The sequence below is a fragment of the Uloborus diversus genome, chromosome 10 (assembly GCF_026930045.1).
Source record: "Uloborus diversus isolate 005 chromosome 10, Udiv.v.3.1, whole genome shotgun sequence".
Taxonomy (NCBI): domain Eukaryota; kingdom Metazoa; phylum Arthropoda; class Arachnida; order Araneae; family Uloboridae; genus Uloborus; species Uloborus diversus.
The window spans coordinates 14371851-14393167 of record NC_072740.1 but is presented as its reverse complement, the minus strand read 5'-3'; the positions used below and the strand labels follow the sequence as shown (position 1 = coordinate 14393167).

At 32.2% G+C, this 21317-nt stretch overlaps 1 protein-coding gene across 1 annotated transcript in view; it reads right to left on the bottom strand.

Annotated features, from left to right (window-relative positions):
* Positions 1–21317, bottom strand: part of LOC129231665 (protein inturned-like) — an 88541-nt gene that overhangs the window by 47842 nt on the left and 19382 nt on the right. The window contains exons 4-9 of the mRNA XM_054866028.1: positions 11660–11719; positions 11432–11548; positions 8003–8115; positions 5234–5323; positions 5058–5135; positions 2807–2969 (exon numbers count right to left, since the gene is read on the bottom strand). Coding sequence (XP_054722003.1) covers positions 2807–2969; positions 5058–5135; positions 5234–5323; positions 8003–8115; positions 11432–11548; positions 11660–11719 — 621 coding nt within the window. The remainder of the gene's footprint in view (positions 1–2806; positions 2970–5057; positions 5136–5233; positions 5324–8002; positions 8116–11431; positions 11549–11659; positions 11720–21317) is intronic.

Genomic DNA, 21317 nt, shown 5'->3' with positions numbered 1-21317 from the left:
ATTCTGGAGAATGACCCATAGATGTTTAGCTTTGTGATGATTCAAAGAATTCACATGTTTATAAATACAGAAATGAATTAATAACTAGATATGTTATGTAGGTATCAAAAAGTTAAAGTAATGGAAGGAAAATAAAATAAAATTGAGCCAGCAATTCAGCATTTTACCATTTGACACTGTTAAAAAGCATGGAATTCTGATTTAAAATTTTCAATTTAATGATTTAATGCAAATAAGAGAGATTTTATGTGTTTGCCTCCTAACAAGTCATAGTTAGCATAGAAAATGCAAAAAATTCGATTCCCAAAGCAGATGCAAATATATTGATCGCAATTTTCAAAATGAATGCCTTAAAAGAAGAAAAACATCATATAAAAGAATTTAAGCTGTGTTAGAATTGCATTTTGAAGCTATATGATAAACATATATCATTAAGAACTATCACTGTACTTCAACCGACTGTCAATATTTATTTTATTCCATTTCAAAAATAGCCATGTTTTATTAAAGGAAAATATCCAAACCTGCTAAAAAAGGAAGCCTGTGTGAAAAGTAAGGACAATGAAGAACCATAACCAAAATGAAATTTCGTTACCAGTCACAGAAATTTTCTGAAATTAGAATGGAAATTTGCTGATTATAAGTTTTTAATGAAACAATTATTCAAAAAAAAAATCATACCTAAGATTAGATTTCTTAAAAATTCTAATTAGGGCACACTATTTTCCACAAAAAATGAACCAGAGATTTATGAGTGCTGGAACTGTTTCTGCGAAACTATTATAAACCAGTTTTTAAAGTTGAACAGATGTAAGAAAAATCAAATTCTGTTGGAAGAGGGTACGTAAAAAAACTTTTAATGGAAATCATTCAACTAGCTGTTAGAGTTATAAAATTAATGAATGAGTAAAGTTCCACGGAAAAATTATAGTTTAAACAAGAATTGATGATTAATCAAATATTTTAAAGCCACCAATAAAAATACAAAAACCAATCTGAGAATGTCACACCATTCCCAGTGCAAGTAGTCCAAACTCCAATTTTTTGCAGGATAGGATTCTTGACTAACAGAATGAAACTGAATTATACTAACCGGCAAAATAAAGCATGCACAATGAAAAAAAGAGATCATTAAAGATTAATAAATGAATACTGTCTTCAAAGTATCCCAATTGTCAGGTAAAGTCTTAATACAGGAATTAGTAAATGGAAGGAGCAAGTCCAAACATTGGCTTACAGGGATGTGCCAGCTGAAATTCACTTTTGCAGCAATCTCAGGCGCAGGAAAATAGTGTCTTTGGAGCAGCTTGGCTCAGGAAAATAGTGACTTTGAAGCAGCTTGGCTCAGGAAAATAGTGAACTAGGAACAGTTTGGCTCACCAAAAAGTTTGTTTTGTAAACTTGGAGTATGAAAGTAATGTAATTTGAGCGTCAAAAAGTAGGCAGTAAGCAGTTGTGTTCCAACAGGGTATACTCAGGGATGTGCCGACCAAAACTCACTTTTGGAGCAATCTTGGGAGCAGTAAAATGGCGAGTTTGGAGCAGTAAAATGGCGAGTTTGGAGCAGTAAAATGGCGAGTTTGGAGCAGTAAAACGGTGAATTTGGAGCAGTCTGGAGCAGTAAATTTGCAAATTTGGAGCAGCTTGCAGCAGCAAAAATTTAAATTTTGCATCAATTTGGAGCAACAATGTATATTTCACACACAGAAACATGTATGACATAATAAAGCAACAAAAATGGAGATTAAGGATGCAAAATCACCATAATTCCAACTACTAATTGAAGCTCTTTTAATTACATTTATTATTATTGCTATATTATTTTTTCTTTTTTTTTCACTCTAATATTTTTCTCAAAAGTCTAGTCTCTGGTCCTGCTCTACTTTTTCTTTTTCTTTTTTTTTTTTTTTTTTACACTTCTTCTAAATTAAATTTAGTTCACATTTACTTTGCTTAATACATCACTGCTTAAGTGCACATTTAAGTGCTTTGATATCTATGTTTAAAATTTGTTTGCTTCATGAAATTCAAAAACATATTCAAAAAGGCTAAAAATAAAATAATAAAAAGAAAGCAAGAAAGCAAAACCGAATGGTTAAATTTTATGGGATTTTAAGGTAATTTTCAAAGTTCCATGAATTTTCCCTGTTGTTTAGTGGCTTTTTGAATTCCCTGTATTTTCAGGTTTCCCTGTGGTGTGGCAACCCTAATCTATATCAGAAAAATATAGCCAGTTTCAAATTGCTACTCTTTTTTTTCTTTAAGATAATGGAAGTACCATGGTGCACATGGTGACCTTTTAATATGTATTTTACTTTAAATTTTGAACATTCATAGGTTTAATGCAGGATAGTTGGGACAGTATTAAAATTCCAATTTACTAATTTGTAATTTGAAATTATTCAGTACATGCAATCAAATTTTTAATAGTTCATTCTATTTGTAGTGTTCATTCACATATGTTTCTGTAAAATGATGAGCACATTTATACAATAAGAGATACTGTTGTTCTGCATTAGTACCCTGTAATTCAATTACAATGGACCTGCCACAACAATTACACAAAATACATACATCTCACGAAATTGACAGAAGCATTTAAGGACCAAGCATTTTGAGATTCTATTGTTGTCCAAATATCAGCTGCTGAACTCAATTACAACTAAGTCTGCCATAACATATTGTTTAGATAATATTTATATTCAAGCAAAATACTTTGCAATTTGTAAAAGTAAAACTCATACAGCTTTCTTTCCCTGTGAACAATAAAAAGAACTAAACTAAAGATAAATCAAAAGTCCTTTACACTTATTTCAGATGGTAAAGGAATCCATTGGACACTAGGAATAGCCTCCATGAAATGTGGTTTCAAAGCTCTCTTCCTCTCTTGCGAATATGACAGGATGTGCCTGAAGTACAAAATACAGAACTGATCCATTCGTTTTTCATCATTTCCAGTGGTAAAAGCTCTACAAGTAAAATAAACCTTATTACTATTCGAATAATGTAATTTTGTTATTTAATCTTTTCAATCAAGACAAAAACATCAAACTCCTCAAAAAATGCAGAATTATATTCCAAAACCTCTTAGATGATTAAAATACAAGATCAACAAACCATTCATATCAGAGTAACAGTATTAAACACAATGTTTATAAGGCACAAATTAGCAAATGATTGCAGACACGTGTTTGGAAGTTTCAATGAACTCCTGTTTTAATGCAAGAAAGTATGAGCATTGGCCGTAAAGTCATACAAGAAGAGCAGAGGGGTGTCACAAAAGTCATTTTAAGTAGTCAAAATTGGAGACAACAAAGCAACCAAGACCTAAAGCCTGAAACCTAAAGCCAAAAATTGTTACATATTTCCCAACAAAAAAAAATATTATGGACTTAGTTTTGCAATAAAGGCTATAAGCAATAAAATTGTCATTATAACTGAAACTGCTGCTAAATAAATTAGCAATGACTTTCATGTTAAAATAATGATGTAATGAAACAATTGTAGCATTAAGGGAAAGGCAGAAAATAACTGAAGAGAAAAACGAAATTAGCTCAGAAAAGAACAAAACATTCACGCAGAATTTTTACTATTTAAACTGACTTTTGTTCTACCATGTTGCTTTTCTTTGGATGGCTTTACATTCAAAAGCTCACCCTTTTTTGCATCGAAAAAGGGGTTCATTGAAACCCTAAAACGTGTGCCTGCCGCCAGTTATTGATTTGTGCTTTATCAGTGTTGTATTTATAAATGTCCAGTTGTTACATAAAGTATCATTTCATCTTTTTCAGAGCTTGGATATTATAAATACAAAAAACTAAACTAGGTCTTATCTTCAGGGGAAAAAAAAAACAAAAACTGATATTGGTAATTTCCATTACTTCTCTATTCAATAAAAAAACTCAAAGTTTTTGGGATGCTTACTGATACTCAACTGAGTTTTAAGATGCTATTAGCTTGTACAGGGTATTCCAAAAACATTAAAGGAAGTATTTAAGTTTCTGATTCCAAATATATTAATATAAGTACAATTCTTCTATAGTGTAATAGCACATTATATTGACATTTCCAGTGAATACTGTATTACCAGAAATAAATTATAAGCAATATGGTATTACTGATCCTGGAAGAACAGTTAATCAACGTAAGAAAATGTTTTGAGAATGATTGAAGTAATGTCACAGTTCAATGGACGTGTTGTTCATAGTTTAGATAGAAAAGGACACATAGTGAAGTGATAATTATGCAGTAAGTTATAGCCCTCGGAAATCGTTGTCATTTTGACGCCTTCATATAGTGGATATTTTAGTCCTAATCTTGCACTGATTTTTATTGTTTACAAGTTGATGGCCTGCTTTGAATCTACCGGGAGTGTTTGGGGTGTAAAAAACATTCCGTTCGAACAAAAATCCACAGTTGTTACTAATGACAACAAGTTCACATGTATTCTTTGAGAATCAGCCAATCACTTTTACCCGATAGGCATCCCAAGAATTCAGCATATCCAAAACATCATTACAAAGGCTCACATAAGTAGTGGTGTTACGTCCATACAAGATCATCATTACTTTGCCACTATAGCGGAATGTCTCAAACTGACATGCCAGTGCTGGTTCATGAAAGATGTGGCTCGTCCCTATATAACTGCTGACATTTTCAGTTGGCTAGAAACGACACTTGGTGAGAATTTGATTGCAATAAATGCAGAGAAATTCCGTCCCTCATACAGTTCAGTCACTGAAGGACCAGAAATTGGCCATCAGAAGTGAGATTGATGTAGTCGTTGGTCTCATTACATTCCAACAAGTTATACAGAGTTTCAGAAGTGACTTCATAATATTATAACTGGGGACAACAGAACTTTTGAGAATCTTGTGTGTTAAAGTCATTCATATCTATTAAAAAACATTGATTTCATGTTCTCACATGTTGTTTTCTCCAGATTAATTGCTTAGTTTCTGTCATGTTTTTGAACCACCCTGTATTTTGCTTTTATATGTGTATACATATACAGTACATAAGAATAAATCTAAATAACAAAGAGAATAATACCATACACTTTTAAAGCTTGAAACTGAAATTTAAGCAACTTTGCCAATGATGTAGTGAAATATTGTACCTCAGCAGTAGTAACACTGAAAGGAGAAAACACTAATAATGCATAAATATTAACAAAAAAGTCTCATGAGGTAAATGTTAGTTAGACACATTGGATAAAGTTCGAAATAGTTACCATGATGCAGGAAAAACCAGAAGCATTATTTCATTGTCTTCTTTCAGAAAACCTACATGTACGATTTCTTCATCCAATTTCACACTACAGCTATAAATAGTTGAAAAAGTATTGTCTTCAAACAGGATGGAGTTCAAAAACAAATTGTACAAAAGTTAGGTGTAATCATTCAACAGAAACTTACAGCATAGTAGAAGAAACAAAACTTAAATCCATATGCACCAAAAATGAATTTTAAAAAAGGAATTAAAAAATTTAAAAGAGGAAGAAAAATTTAACATTCTTTGTTTTTTAAACATAAACACATAAAAATTCTTCTACTCAATTTGCCAATTGCATTTAATATGATCAAAATAATTCAATAAAAAGTTGAAGAGTCCTTGGGCTCTTTTCAAAAAGTAAACATTGTTCAACAACAACTTCATAAAATTAACTTAATTCATTCAAGTTTTAACAATTAGTGCTCTTTCAGGATGAGACGCAATTACTCATTTTACTTTATTTTGTTAGCAGAACTTAATTTTTTGATCTTATTTTGTTCAGGTCTCAAGCAAAATTTCTTATGGTTATGAAATATATGCATCCAAACACAATGCAAACATATTTAACTTTGCAGAGGATAAATGAATTGATTATTGAAGAAAGGGCATACGTCTTTTTTTTTTTTTTCAAAATTGAGTTAGCTGTGGTTTTCCCATGCTTGTATGTAGAGCCATCGGCTAGTGTAGCTGGGAAGCCAATTCTTGTAAAACAAAGCACTTTTTTTTGGGGGGGGGGGTCACATTTTTCGTTTAGTGCAGAAAGGGCGTAAGTCCCGGACTTATGCCCTTTCTGCACTAAACGCGAAGGAAGAAATAGTAAGATGCAATGGCAAGATTATAGAAGAACTATATTTTTTGGCATAATGAAATAAAAATAAATAACTCCTTTGGTCTAGCATAATTTCAGTAATGGTAGGTTTGTCAGTTCGCGGGGCTGGGGGGATTCGAAATCATGGAATCGGAATGAAATTCGCTAATTTCAGAGGGGTTTTATTAACATCACTCTAGGAACTGCCAAAAAACAGTATGCTTTCAGTGAGATATATGCTAGTCAAAATAAGAACAACACTGCAGGCGACATTTTCTGGAAATAACACTGAAAAAATTTAACAAGATTGCTGATGTCTTTCCTCTGAGGGGACATTTGTTTGTACTTTGCAAACAGTATTTTGGGACAGTAAAGCGAATGTTAAACAGCTATGACAGATGATAACCATGTGAAATCTTATAAGTGAAATCCAGAAATTACATCAAGATTCACGGTCAAATCTGTTGAAAACAATGAAATCTGTAACTGCATAAACAGGTGCCCTTCATTTTTTAAGAGAACTTATCTCCCAAACTGAGATTCTACTGGGTGACAAATGTTTTCAATTATCAACATTCATGATGCATAAATATTCGATAGAGCATCAAAGGAATGGTTTATGCTAGCTAACCGTTTTCAAGAGAATATTGCAAAGCAACGCTTGTCGGCTGAACTACCTTTGCCAATATTGAGTATAAAGGGGGAAATTTTCATATTGTTGAAAGAAATAACAAATATCAAAAAAGATTATTCAGTGCAATTTTGAACACAATCATACTAATATGTACATCGAACTTGGTACACAAAACTATACAAGAGAAGAATAGAAAAAAAGATTTCCATGAAGGATGTGGTTGATGAATATGAATATAGCTTTATACACAAGTAAAACTTTTGCTATTTATCTCAGTTTGATAGTTTTTGTATTTTTTTACACCAGACTTTATTATTTCACTAAAACAAGATGAGAGAAAGAGGAATATACACGATGTATTTCCTTAAGATAATGAATTTATGAATAAAGACTTCACTAATTATTTTTGTCACTATGTAATATTATTTTTTACTATCATAAATCAGTTTGAAACAAATCTGTTTCACTTGATTTACATTTTCATCACTGTAAACTAGTCTTTCAGGATATTTATTGCAGAAAGGGCATAGGTACAAATTTAAAAAAAAAAAAAAATTTAATTAATTTCAGTGATGAAATGAAATGGAACTAGATTAGTCATAAAAATTTTCGTAGAATTTAGTTCATTTCTGAATGAAATAATCACTTTTTATCGATTCCTGAAAAGTTGCATTAGTTAGACTTATGCCCTTTCTGAAATAATCAATTTAAATGTGCCCTAATTTATAAGCTAACACAGAGTCTTAAAGATCGTTGAAGACAAATGTGCAGAAGTATAAAATCTACATTTGAAAACTTAATAAGAAATATTTGCAGTTCACTCCTTAAACAAATTTCAATGGCCATTTTAAACAATCATGCAAGTTATATTTTCGCAGTCTTTAAAGGAAATTAAAACAAATTTTAAAAAATACAATATTGCACAACACAAAGTTTGACGAAGAAAAATCTAATTTAGAAAAGAAGCTTATTAGCATTATATTAGTTTATCGATCAACTTAATATTAAAGCATTCAACAATTATGTAGCTTATTGAGATAACTAAAACTACGTCATTAAATGTATGATTACACAGACAGTAACAAAGCTCATCTAGACACATAATCAAGTAAGATGTTCATCTGTATGTCATAGGTAGATAATATAGAAGTAAGTGAACCCACAGTGAGTAGATACATTCACTGCAAATAGGTGCATTGTCTGGTAATCATTAAATACCTTAATCTTTACTTCATTGGTAATATTATTTATTATGTAATAACAGTAAAATATATAGAACAAAATACCTCAATACTGGGGGACTAGCAACATCCTTTATCATAAGGGCAAGCGTTATAAACATGCCCTTAAGTTGCAAAAGAAGAGAATCTTCATCTGGATAACGATATATCACGCCATCCTATAAATTAAAGCACAAATATGATCAAAATTGTATTAGAATCTTCCGTTTTCATTTCAAAAGTATTCTGTACTGGGGAGATTGATAAAAAATATTAGTATCTTTCTGTGACGAACATCTGTTTTACCTTTTAATCTGCAATTTTTTCACATTGAAATAAGTAGTAAACGTTAAACTATTGGTGTAAATTAATTCACTGGTACCTTAAGAGGACAGTAAATAAAACATATAATGATTTTAAAATAGGCCAGAATTGATTTAAAAAATAATCATATTAAACTAAGTCAAAAATCTAAACATTCTATGGTAAATGAAAAACCTATTTTAGAACTTTTCAAGTTTAGGTTAAAACCGTTTGCAAGCCAAACTATTAATGGAAGATCAGCTTTGAGTAATTTTTTGAAATTATGTCCGTGTATGTCTAGTCAATACAAACCTAGCATTGAATTTCCAGAAAAAAAAATTCTGTGTTTTAGTGTGTTCCATTTTTGGAACATTGGCACTTTGCGTGAAGTTTTTTGCAATAAATATTTTGCATTTGAAAATTCTCATGTGGGGCAGTTTCAATATTTACTGATTGAATTAATTTGAAAATTAGCTTCTTTTTACAGCTGAAGTCGGTTTTCATTCTTTTCATTCATTTTTCCCCCGAACAATCCTTACTTTTTTTTAGTTTTTATTTGTTTCTTAGTTGAATTACCCAATGTTTTGCTTTGATTTTCTTGATACATTTTAAAATTTGTTGAAAAAATGTCTCCCCATCCACATTGTAGCAATTGGTTCTAAATCATTTTCTAAAATATCTTCTAAGTAATATTGCCTGGTTTCAACAGGGGGTAATTGCCATATTCTGTGTTGCATCTGATAAATCAAAATTTGAAAATGTTTCTAAATACGACACATCTTATGCTACTGCAAGAAATCTGTTTGACATTATTTAACATTTAAGCACAGTGGCTGTCCATAAATGATGTCATTTTTTTCCCCATTTCCGACTCCCCCTTCCCATTTGTCAAAATGTGTCATACTTCAGCTTACTCCCCCCTCCTTTTTGTCACATGTCATGCAACTTTTCATTAATAATCTTTAAAAATGCATGATGTCACACTTTTTGTTACTCCCTTACTCCCCATTGTCAAACTCAGTTTCGTGATCCTCCCTCCCCCTCAAAGAGTGACATCATTTGTGGATGTTTGATGTGTACACAGTTGGTACACATCAAACAAAATATCTCATAGCTTAAAAAAATATAGCAAATTAATAAAATGCTTTTAAAATATGAGGTATCCCAAGTCCACTAATATTATTTTTTCAGTACCACATTATAGTGCAGCTGTTAGAGCAGATGTGGATTCGGAGTGGTCAGAAGTTTGCAGATGTACATAATTACTCATCTAACCCAACGAGTGTCTATTTTGGATTCTATCTCAGTATCTGAATGCAACTAGTGAATTCTCTTACGGCAACCCTGTTGGCTTTAAACACAGTGTGCGCTGCTTTCCAGATCCACAAAACGCTAGTAGCACCAAAATTGGCAAAATACAATTTTTTTGTACAGCAAAGCACGAAAATACTTGAAAATTTTGCTCATGATCAGGTCAACGAAAAAAGGCATGAAAATTTATAAAACTTCTACGAAATCTGGAGGAATTGGCAGACATGATCCACTCATTAAGCACAAAGAATTATGAATGAATATCTATTTTTAAGTCGTTATTTAAATTAGTTTTTAATTAAGTCCGGTTCTTCAATGTATCAGACAGATTGAAATCTGAATATCGTTACCGCGATAATAAATATATATTGATATATTAAAATATATCAGTATATCGCCCAGCTCTACTGTACACACGCCCCGAGTTCATGCTTGATAGCTCTGAAAGGGGGTGGAAAATATTCTGGGCTGCATTGGGCTATTGTGGGAGCCTAAGCATTAGGGCGCATTCGGCTATTACGGGGCAGAAAGAGTTAAGTAAAGTTAAACTACAGTGAATGCAGTATAACAATGCTTAAATGTCTAAAAACGATGATAAATGGGATAAAGGTTAAATGAGTTACTAAGTTTCAATAAATTTGATTTAAAAAAAAAATCACCCATGTAACTGGAAAGTATTTTGGTTCTTAAAAGTAAAGCCAGTCTTCAGTAAAAGAAGTTTTTAAACCTGATAATAATAAAAAACCAATCAGTAGCGAATAAATCTTCCGACTCAAATGTACTTGTTTACTTACTTACATTTTCAAATAAATGAATAGGTTTTGGATATTCCAGAACATAAGTGCTCGATTCCTGACAACACCCATTGAGCATAGTAGCTAGCCACATGAATCAGTTTCGTGGGCCGTACATTAGGCACTTCTGTTTGTCCCTGAAGCACCATTTGTTGTGAACCCCCAACATCTAAAACAGATGAACCGTGAAAATGGTAGGTGCGGTGGACTTTGGGGTGTCATACTACTGTTTTAGAGTAACAGGATTTCACTATTTCTACATTCTATCACCTGATTAATCATCTTTATTTTATAAAAACTTCAACAAATTAAGATCAACTCAGATAAATTTAATAATCAAGTTTTTACAAGGAGCTGAAACGAACTCCAATGCAATTGACTCGCGCTTTTTGAGTGGGCGTGGCAAAATCAAGAACGTATAAGTCCACTGCTGCAATAATGGTGAATTCAAATTTAGTGATGTCCAAGCAGTAAAATCACCTTGCAAGAGAAGTCGGGTGGCTGCCATAGAAGCAGATGCAATGGGATTTAAAAATTTAGATTTGTTTTTGGGATTGTTCAATTTTCCAGTTTTCCATATTGTTAAATCACTCAAGATTTCTACTGCTCGTTTAGGTACTGTTACTTTCTTTTTGTCCAGGACATTTTTACATGACTTTAACTGTACTGACTTTTCCATGACTGACTGTACGAATCCTGGTTACAAGACAATTATAACAGCTTAACGTTTCTTTGTTGGTCTAATCTCTTCCAACATAAACTAAATTTCAATAAAAAGTAAGATTGTAGAGATAACAATTAATTTCTTAAGTGGAAAAAAAAGATTAACTTTTAGTCCTGCTTATACAACGACACATGGACACTGAGTAGTGTTGTCAAAATTTGCCTATAAAACTTACAAAAAATGTTTATAAAAAAAAAATTGCATAGTTTTATAAAAATAGTCTTTTTTACCTCAAATGAAGGAAAAAAAATTACTGATGCAATGAAGGATTTTTTTTTATGTGATGTCCCTAGTTTCATAGACTTGCCCAGCTTCTAAATTAAGTAAATTCATACCAATTACAAACAAAACAATACTACATACATTTTCATTTTCTTCACTTTCAATCAAAAAATAAAACAGTCCATGAGGCACATGACGGAATTGTGATTTAGCTTCTTCTAAAGCTTCAGGATCTCCAAGAAGTTCTTTGATAAGACCCTGTCGCAGAAAAAAATTTGTGATGAATCTCTAAAAAATAGATTTTAGGTTTATATTATATGTTTCAATGAAAATTTTAAACAAGCCTACTAAAAGTACTAAGCTACTTACAAATTTTTGTTGACTCTTACTACTTGTTTGAGGTAAAGGGGATAAAATGGTCAGTTTTACCTAGAGTGAAAAGAGACTTCAATTATATCCATATTAGTGAAAAAAAAAACTCTTTTTAAAATTACAATCATTATTTAAGGTAAATAAAATAATTATAGTTTAAATAAGCTGCAGATAATGAATAGAGCAAAATATTTAAAGGTAAAAACTAAAATTATTCAACAGAAATAAATGAAGGATTGTGAAATTCAATCAGAAAGAAAGTTTGTTTATTAGTTAAAATGTAGGCAACAACTGTTAATTCTTACTGGCCACCAGTGCAGCTCATGCAACACACCTGTAGCACATTAGTGTACTTTGGGACCTTCGCCTCTCCCTTTCCTCCTGCAGCAGTACAATTATTGAGCAGTACATTTACTTTTGGTGTGGCATGGGGTTTCGCCCCCTCCTTACCATCTGCCGCAGCATAATAAAATTATGGATAGTAGTTTAATTTTTGGCTTGGCATGCCTCTAACTTGACCCACTTTAGCTGGAGCCACTCCAAGGTCAGCGCGCCTTTAAGTTTCCCCTAATGGAACAGATGAGGCAATTCAAAAGCATTCAAAAAACAAGCTTTAGTATGTTTTCCACTTCCGCTAGAAACAGGCACTGTGTCAGCAATATGGCCTTGAAAAGGAAGGAAGGGAGAAAAGAAGATGTCGGAAGGAAAAATAAAGAACAAGTTAATTTCCAAGGAAGAGCAGAAATAATTTTTAACTAACACCTCTCCTACTTAAAGTCACATAATTGTGCAACCAAGTCAAACAAGTAGCTGGAAAAACTAGGAATCTACTTGGTTGATGCTCAGTTTTCTGTTGTTCATCAGGAGTAGTGATAACATAGATAAATAAATACATACAAACATACAATCAACTTTTATTAATTTTAGATTTCTTATTCAATAAACCTTGACCAAATAATATAACGGAATGGCTATACTGTAAGTAAATATTTAAATCATATGAAAGATTTTTAAAACATGAGGAGGTCGGGGGGGGGGGGACACTTCTGATTGCTCAGAAATCATGCACATTAGGGAAACAAGTAACATGTCAATCACCATCTATTATAATCTTTTTTTAAACTACTGCAATAAAATTTTTATAATGGGCTAAGGTAAAATCAAACACTAACTTCAGAATTCTCATTTGATTTCCATCATTCTGACGAAAAAAATATGATTTTTTAACACTCAAATTAGCCTAAACACCAAATTTGTATCCATTAGAATAGAAGAAATTCACAAAAGAGTTATCCTCTTTTTTAACAAACTAGCTTAGAAGTTGATGTTCATTGAGAAATAAAAACATGTTAAAATTCTTTAAAGAGAAAATACCAATAGTCATAATTCGTCTCAATTTAAGCAAAAAAAAAAAAAAAAAAACGAGAGAGAGAGAGAGAAATCTTATATATAATGTCTCAGAAATTTTTGAATTTAAAATCTGCAAAAATACAGAAAATGTTAATTATAGGTATACATTTTATTCTTCCTTAAAACATAACTTGTCCAAGAAACAGCCTAGTTAAGATGGTAACCTAGGCATCATTTCTCACTGCAATTTTCAACAAAAATTTCTAACTGCTTTCTCTCCAGAATGGTGCATGACATTTTCTTTTTAAATTCAAAAGATAATCATATTCTCTTTAAAACGATACGTACCATTTAAAAATATGTATATTTTTCTTGTTACAGTATCTTGGAAAAAAAATTTCAAATATATTTTCAATATAATGAAATTTGTTTTCAAAAATGACAATTTTAAAAACATTGATTTTTTTTACTATTTTATGCAGTTTTTTCGATGTGTATATATTTAAGCCATTCCTAAGATTTTGGCAATCATATCAGCTATTATAATTTTTTATTAATAAACAAAAATCGGAACATATTTTTCCTATAATTCACTTACTTGTTTCCTATTAATTTTTATATTTTTTTTTCACACAAATCCTAAAAGTGGCTATTTTATTACAGTTTTTAGAATTAAATTTTTCTCCATTCTAATTTTATGTACAATGAAACTTCTCTGAAGTGTTCCTGAAGAAAGTGGTTGTTAATGGAGGTTGGTGGCTCTTACAGGTCTCTTTTGAACATGCAAAAAACAATCATAGCACCAATAAAACCCATTTACATTCTGGTTACACTGTTAAGAACATTATGTTAAAAATACATATAATGAGGGAATTAAAAATTATTCTTTTAAAATTTTAAATTCAAAATATGTATTTAACATCTTTTCCATTTAGAAACTCTGCCTTCAAGTTTCAGAAGAGATTTGACCACTTCAGATTCTTTAATATTTCTGAAACAAATCTTGATAATTTAGCTGCAAAAAGAAGAAATTATTATTATCTTTACTTAGTGCAATCTGAGTGCAACCATGAGCCCTTTTAGACTCCATGCCTAAGCCTATGTCTCAACTGTTCAAATGAGCAAATGTAGATTCCGACCACTAGAATGACCTAGATATGTGCCCCTTCTGTTCATAAGCTACTGTCCTTACCAACCTCCACAATGACGGGCACATGCCTGATCTACAGCGAGGAATGCGTGTATCATCTTATCCCAAAAGTGCCCAAAACAACTCTTCTTTTTATAATTTTGAGACTCTAAACAGAGGAGCACAGGGTATGAAAGGAATTCATTTGAAGCCCCAGAAGAATACACCGCCCCCCCCTTATTCTAGTTTCTTTCCACTTTCATAAGCAAGAGTTGATAGATGTGTAATGTTTATCCTTTCTTTCTTATCTCTCTTTTGGTTTTCTCTAACTGAAAATTCTTTCATTGGTTGGTGCTCAGTTTAACAATTTGCCAGTCAACGTGAGCAGGGCCAAATTTAACTCCATACTGCCACTACGCAGATTTGAAATCTGCCGCCCCTCCCCCTAAAAAAAGCAAAAACTCAAAAAAAAAAAAAACACACACAAAAAATTGTTCCCGAAATTTAAACTGTCAAGCTTATGAAGAAATGATGACTTTTCACTTTCAGGGGCGCCTTGATCGGAGGTCACAGTGATCTCCCAAAAAATTAATTACTCGGCAAATTTTGTTGCTTTTGTTGGAGATAATATTGAAATGTAGGGTGAAGGCACCAGATACAGACAAGGGTCCAGTAACAGACAGTCATAAGTTTGGATTTAAATAATAAGAATTTTAGGCATATTAAACTGATGTTGCTGTGGCCAATGAATACGGTGCAACCATCTAGTGCTTTCAGAGTGAATTTCATGAGTCAGTTGGTATTTACGAGCAGGCCCGTGTCCAGAAATTCATAAAGGGAGGGGTTTTGGTTTCAATGTTTCTTTGTTCTTACTTGCATTTCATTTCTGTTAAATGGTTACAATGAGGGGTATAGCGGTTTGTGTTGGGGAGGGGGGGAGGGTTATAAATTTTCAGACGTCGTTTTAAGTAATATTATCAATTCTATTATTGTGTTTTTTGCAGTAGAGCATAGTTTTTATTCAGCCCCTGTTTATCCGGATCAAATTTGTAGTTAAAAATATGTACTTATATAACGATTTAAAATTATGAGTGCAAAACAGCGGCGCAACTAGAAAATAGTTTTAAGGGGGGCACATTGAAACAAATTCTAATCTGATAACGGAAGGCCGGAGTCCTCACCCGGAAATTTTTTGAAATTTTTAGTTTTAAAAACGAAATTTTAGATGGCACTTGGCCCAGCGGAAATTTGTTGAAATTTACGCCTTAAAACGCGATTATAGGCCATATTTATTGACGTAGGGGTAAGCTCAGAAACTCCCCCAGATCGTTTTTTTCCCCTTGAAAAAAGATAGAAATCAATTTCTCCTCTCCCTTTCAAATTTTCCGAATTGAAATTCTAAAAACGTAATTGCAGACAAACGTTGAAGATTTTTACGGGAAGGGGATTCTGGTGCTTTCCTCTGTGCTAAATTTAAGTGCTAAAAACTTAAGCAATGTTCTAAGATATTAGAAAGAAGGGTTCAGAGGGCTATTCCACTTAAATTTTTTGGAAGTGTTTAAAAAAACCTTATTTTTGATGATGCTAAAGGAAGACGGTTCGAGGGCCTTTCTCCGATTTTTTTGTGAAATTAGTCTTAAAAATGTGATTGTAAGATCATATTTGGTAACATTAGGGCCCTAACAAAACTGAACCAAATCCAACTTTACGCGATTTTCGAATGGAATTTTAAGCGATTTTGTTAGATATTCGGGGGTTTTTTCTGAAACTTTCGCGAAATTGAAGATCTGGAAACAAAATTGATGCTGAGTAATGCTTTTGGAGGGGAGGGGGGGGGATCGGAGGAGTAGAATTTTGAAGACTTTCTTCTTTTCAGACGAGCTAGAAAAAGAAAAAATGTCGGTAAACTTCAAAGATAATTTTTTTTTAATGCTGTATACAAACTTCAACATAAAAGTTAGTTTTAAGTCAAATATGTACTTTTTTTTTTGGTTTTTTATTATATTTTCCCCAATGGGAGGGGTTTAACCCCTAAAACCCTCCCCTTGGACACGGCGCTGTTTACGAGGCAGTAATGGAAGGTTGTGTATAGCTACTACAAGATTTGCTGGTGTTTCATGCTGCAGCTAGCTGTTTACGTTAAGAAGGCGAGTGTTTGCAACCATCATTTTCCATTGTAAAATGTCAATATGAGTGCATGCTGGAGGTATTTTTAATGTTTGAACTATGTTCTTTTTGGTTTCCCCGTCGTTTTCCACGCACAATCACTCCTAGTGTGAGTTTTATCCATATCTATTACTCATCCCTAGAAAACTCGTTTTTCTAGTAACAGACACCCTTGTCTGTTATTAGTCCTTGAAGCCTTTTTCATTCTTTCCTTTTTTTTTTCGCTACAGAAGAGGTTATTCATTGATTTGATTGTGCCCACAGGTTTAATATTGAAAATCGAACAATATGACTAGTCTCAGACAGGGTGTCTGTTACTGGTCCAAAAGGGTGTCTGTTACTCATGCCATATTTTTTTGGAACCTCACTCATTACTATTCAGTAAATACACCTCTATTTTTCCGTTCAGGGGATGCTTTCCTCCCTGTCAGTAAATTCTGTCACGGTGAAGTGCAGATGCAAACAGCCTTACTGGGTGTAATTAGTAATGGTACGAGTGTTGCCACTTCAGCAAGGAAAGATCGAGTCCCACAAGTTACACTTTTGAACAAAGTGAAAGGGGTTTATCCTAGCATGAGAAGGACGGGTCCAGACCCGGTGCTTCCAAAGGACGAGGAGAAAATACTCGTACTCTGGATAGCCTCATCATCTACAGCAGAGTTTCTGACATTAAAAGAACATTGACATTTTAGAAAATCCAAATAGAATTTTTAATTTTGACGAAACTGCATTTTTTCTTAATTTGAAGGGATCCCGAATACTTGCAATTAAAGGTGACAAAAATTGTTCCAAGTTGTGGGCAATGATGAAAAAGAATGTGTCACAGTTTTATTCGCTGCAAACACTGCTGGGCTTCTTCTACTACGAACAGTGATCCATAAATACGTAAGAATCCCAGATAACATTTAGTTCAGTATGCCTTATGCTTGGGCGTTAGTAAAGTCAGATTCAGGGTGAATGACAAGCAAGATGCTTTTTGAATTTCTAGCCAATGTATTTCAGCCATGGCTAAAAACTCAAAGGCTGAATTCTGAACCAATAATTCTATTTGTAGATAAACATGTATCTAATTTAACACTTGAGACAAGCAGATTCTGTGAAAAAGAGAAAATAATTTTGATTTCTTTACCCCCCAATGCTACTCATATTTTACAGGCATTGCACGTTTCAGTTTCCAAGCCCTTGAAAACAAATTGGAAAAAAAGTGAATCGATGGAGAAAAGCCTCTTCAGATGGGCCTATTGTTTAAAAAAAAAAAATAATTTTCCTGGCCTGTTGGAACAGACAATAAATACTCTAAGACCACAGGTAATTATAGGAGGATTTGAACATTGTGGACTCAGTCCTTGGAATCCTAAAAAATTAACAGATTCTCCAGTTGTAAGAAAAAGCAGTACATTGGAGAAGGAGATTAAACAACTTGAACAAAGTCAGTTGAAAACTACTGTAAACATTATGGAGGAGTAAATTCCTTCAGAAAAATTAGTGTCTGAAAGAAGAAAAGAGAAGAATTTAAGAAAAAAAAAAGAAATTTTGTCTATTACTCATCCTGTCTGTTACTCATCATTTTAGCCTGTCTGTTATTGGGTATCATCAGGTTTTTTGGTGTCTGTTACTGGGGTTCGGAGCTTTCTTCAAAATTCAGCAAATAAAAATAGAATAGGCTAATTCAGTGGATCCAAAAGCAGCCAAACGTTAGATGAGATGTTGTTGCATGAAAGAAAAATAGTTTTAAAAGTCTATATACATTAAAAGGGTCAGAAAATTGAGTTAACCTGAAAGCGATGTCTTAAGCATGTCTGTTACTGGTGCCATAACCCTATTCCTTTTTTTTTTTAAATTGTGTTTTAATGATACCTAACGTTCCTTCTCATTCAATGTTATGTACATATGCGTGTAAGCTTGTGTTTTATCATTCTGTAAAATGAAAATTTTCCTCCTCCAAATAATTTTAGTTCGATGAGCATAGGCCTCTGTTTATATTATTTCATTTTGTACATTGTTCATTGCTCAAGTACTGTTCTTGGGCAGGTTATCAAGCAATTCACCTAAGACCAATTTAAATGATATTTACAATATGTATATTTATTTACAATTTTCAATTAATAGAGCATGGTTATTATTTTTTCATGGCCCTACCGTTTCACAAAACATGTTCACTTTCATTTTTTGAAGTTTTAAAACAGTTCCTTATACAGTGGCCGCTGCTTATATGAATCCTATGTGTTCTAAGCAGTTTTGATTCTATAAAGCAGCTGATTCAATAAAGCAGCTAATTCAATAAAGCTGGATTTTGTGCTTTTTTTACAATTTGATTCATTAAAGGGTTGATTCAATTAACCGCCGACCACTGTAATGGCAACGCATATGAATTACTGAAATTGATATTGACTTGAGTTTGACCTATAAGGGAAAATATAATGATAGAAAATGGGAAAATAAAGAGTAACCAAAATTTGCCTTCAATGCTAAGCATGTTAGTATGTTTCACATAAAATAGCATCTTTATTTTCAGAAAAAAATAACTATTTTCTTTGTTTCATTATTTGTTATTGTTTGCTCCAAAAAAAAAATTTATTTTAGGAAAAAAAAAAAAAACAGAAAAAAAAAAGCTGATTATATTCCAAATCAATTCTGTTACTGTTTTTTAACTAGTTACATATTTGTGCTCTTTTGATGAAAACTGTGTTTTGAAATCAAAACTCTAGCTTAAGTTATTTAATATCTATATAGCTGAATCTTTGATGAGCACTGAATGTCTTGTGTAAAGGTCAAGATTAAGAAAATTTCTAAGTGGCCAGTGACAACTAGACCCAAGAAACTTGGTGGCCACTACTGTCGCCGAGTGTTGAAGTACAAAATGGGAAAGCTATAAACATGCATTTTGGTTTTTTTTTTTCTCAAAATAAATGCATAATTAAACCAAGGAAAAGTTGGCAGGAAACTGGATTTTTGAGGAAATTTACAAAAGATACAATTTTGCTGATAAAATTTCACTTTTCCAGAAAATAACTAATTAAAAAAAACCTAATTTCTGGCCCTTTTTATATTATTTTCAGTGGTTTGCACTGTGATAGACATTCAATTCTGTTTTTGGATACTTAGGCAATTAAATAGTCTTATCTGCTTAAATCTTGCAAAAGACCAAACATGGTGACTATGCGAAAAATTTAAGATATGAAAGTAATTTTAATAATTAAAAACTCTCAAAAAACATTAATTTAGATGAAAGAGTCAGTTTTTAGCACATTAGCGTCTAAAGCAATATGGATAAAAAAATATTTTGGGTAAAAAATTTGAAAAAAAAAAAAAATTGCATTTTTCAAGAAAATAATAATCCAGGAGGGGGGGAATACGGCACATTTTCGGATTGTTCAATAGCTTGCACTGTATTGCAATAGACATGCAACTCTATTTTTGAAAACTTAGTCTCTTCAAGAATGTCTACTTCCATCTTAGAAGTGACCAAATATGGCGACTGCGCTAAAAATTAAGATTCAGGTTTTTGATTTTGTTGCATAAAAATAATTATAAAATGGAAAATCCTCATTGAACATCAATTTAATTGAACTGTTATAGGTTTTAGCACATTAGCGTCCAATGCAGTAAGGATAAAATGAAATTTTAAGTACAAAATTTTTCATTTCTCAAGAACTGTTTAAAATAATAAAAAACAAATAAATAAATAAATAAAATGCTTTACAGCACATTTAGCGTTATTTTCATTAGCTTGCATTTGAATAAACATTAAATTCTGTTTTGTTTTTGCAAACTTAAGCACGGGTGGCCCATGGGGGCCATTCCCCCCCCCCCCCCCCCCCCCCCCCGAGAAAATTTCAAGAATAGTTAAACCCCCCTTTTTGAGCAAAAATGTAAAAAAAAAAAACTTTCCTTATGATGCATACAAAGTCTAACAATAAGGAAACAATGAGAGGGGGGGCCATCGCTACCCTGAGAAAATTTCAAAAATAGTTAAAAACCTTTTTCAGAGTTGAATATTAAAAAAAAAATCCTTATTATTCCTCAAAGTCCGAACATGAATATAAAAACAACACCAAGGAGCCATCCCCATAAAACTACACTGAGGAAGTTTCAAGTATAGTTTTTAAGCCTCTTTCCTCGCTTAAATTGAAAAAAAAATTCATTGCAATTCATGTGAAGTCTAACATTAATGGAAACAATGCCTGAGGGAGGGCATGGCCACCTCACGAAAATTTCAAAAATATCAAGTGTACACCAAATATTTGAGTTCATTTAGCACTTTTGACCGAGTTGTCTCCCACAAAGCGAGCAAGAATAGCCGGATGGTTTCCGGTCTCTTTGGAAGGTACGCATATTTTTTGCTGTTAATCGCAGAAAAAAAAAATAACCACAATTTTAAAAGCTAGAGAAAATTTCTGTTCAGTTTCATATGCAATTCGATATAAAAATATAGTATTTTGAGAAATAGATAGATTCACACCCCCCAGCAAGTCAATATCTCGCTGCTGGATAAGAAGAAAACTATTTTTTCAGTCCCTGATTTAAGAAATGGTACTTTATTTTAGTAATTAACACCTGCACAGATTAACTGTATCGTATGCAATATTAAGTTGAAACTAAAAGGAAATTCCAATTTGAGAAAAAAAACATAAGCGCAATTAGATCCGAAGATTTTGTATGATATAACACTTTTGTATTGCTCTTTTTTATATTTTAAGTGTGTTTCATTTCAAAAACGTTTTTCTAGTTTTCAAACTAAAAGTATGAATTTTGCTTACAAATTTACGTTGCAAAAAAACTTACGATTATGTATATTGGAAAAAAAAGCAGCTCCTAGTTTAAGCTTCAAAGAAATTTGTACAGAAATTTTTAAAGAAACACTGTTTATATATATAATATTTTTAAAATATTTTTTTACTAGCCTGTCAATAGATATACTACCTGTTTCAATATTCCATCTGAACAGACGAACGAAAATTTGTTAATAAAAAGTTAATAATAAAATACATTTAATGATTGTGCATTAAG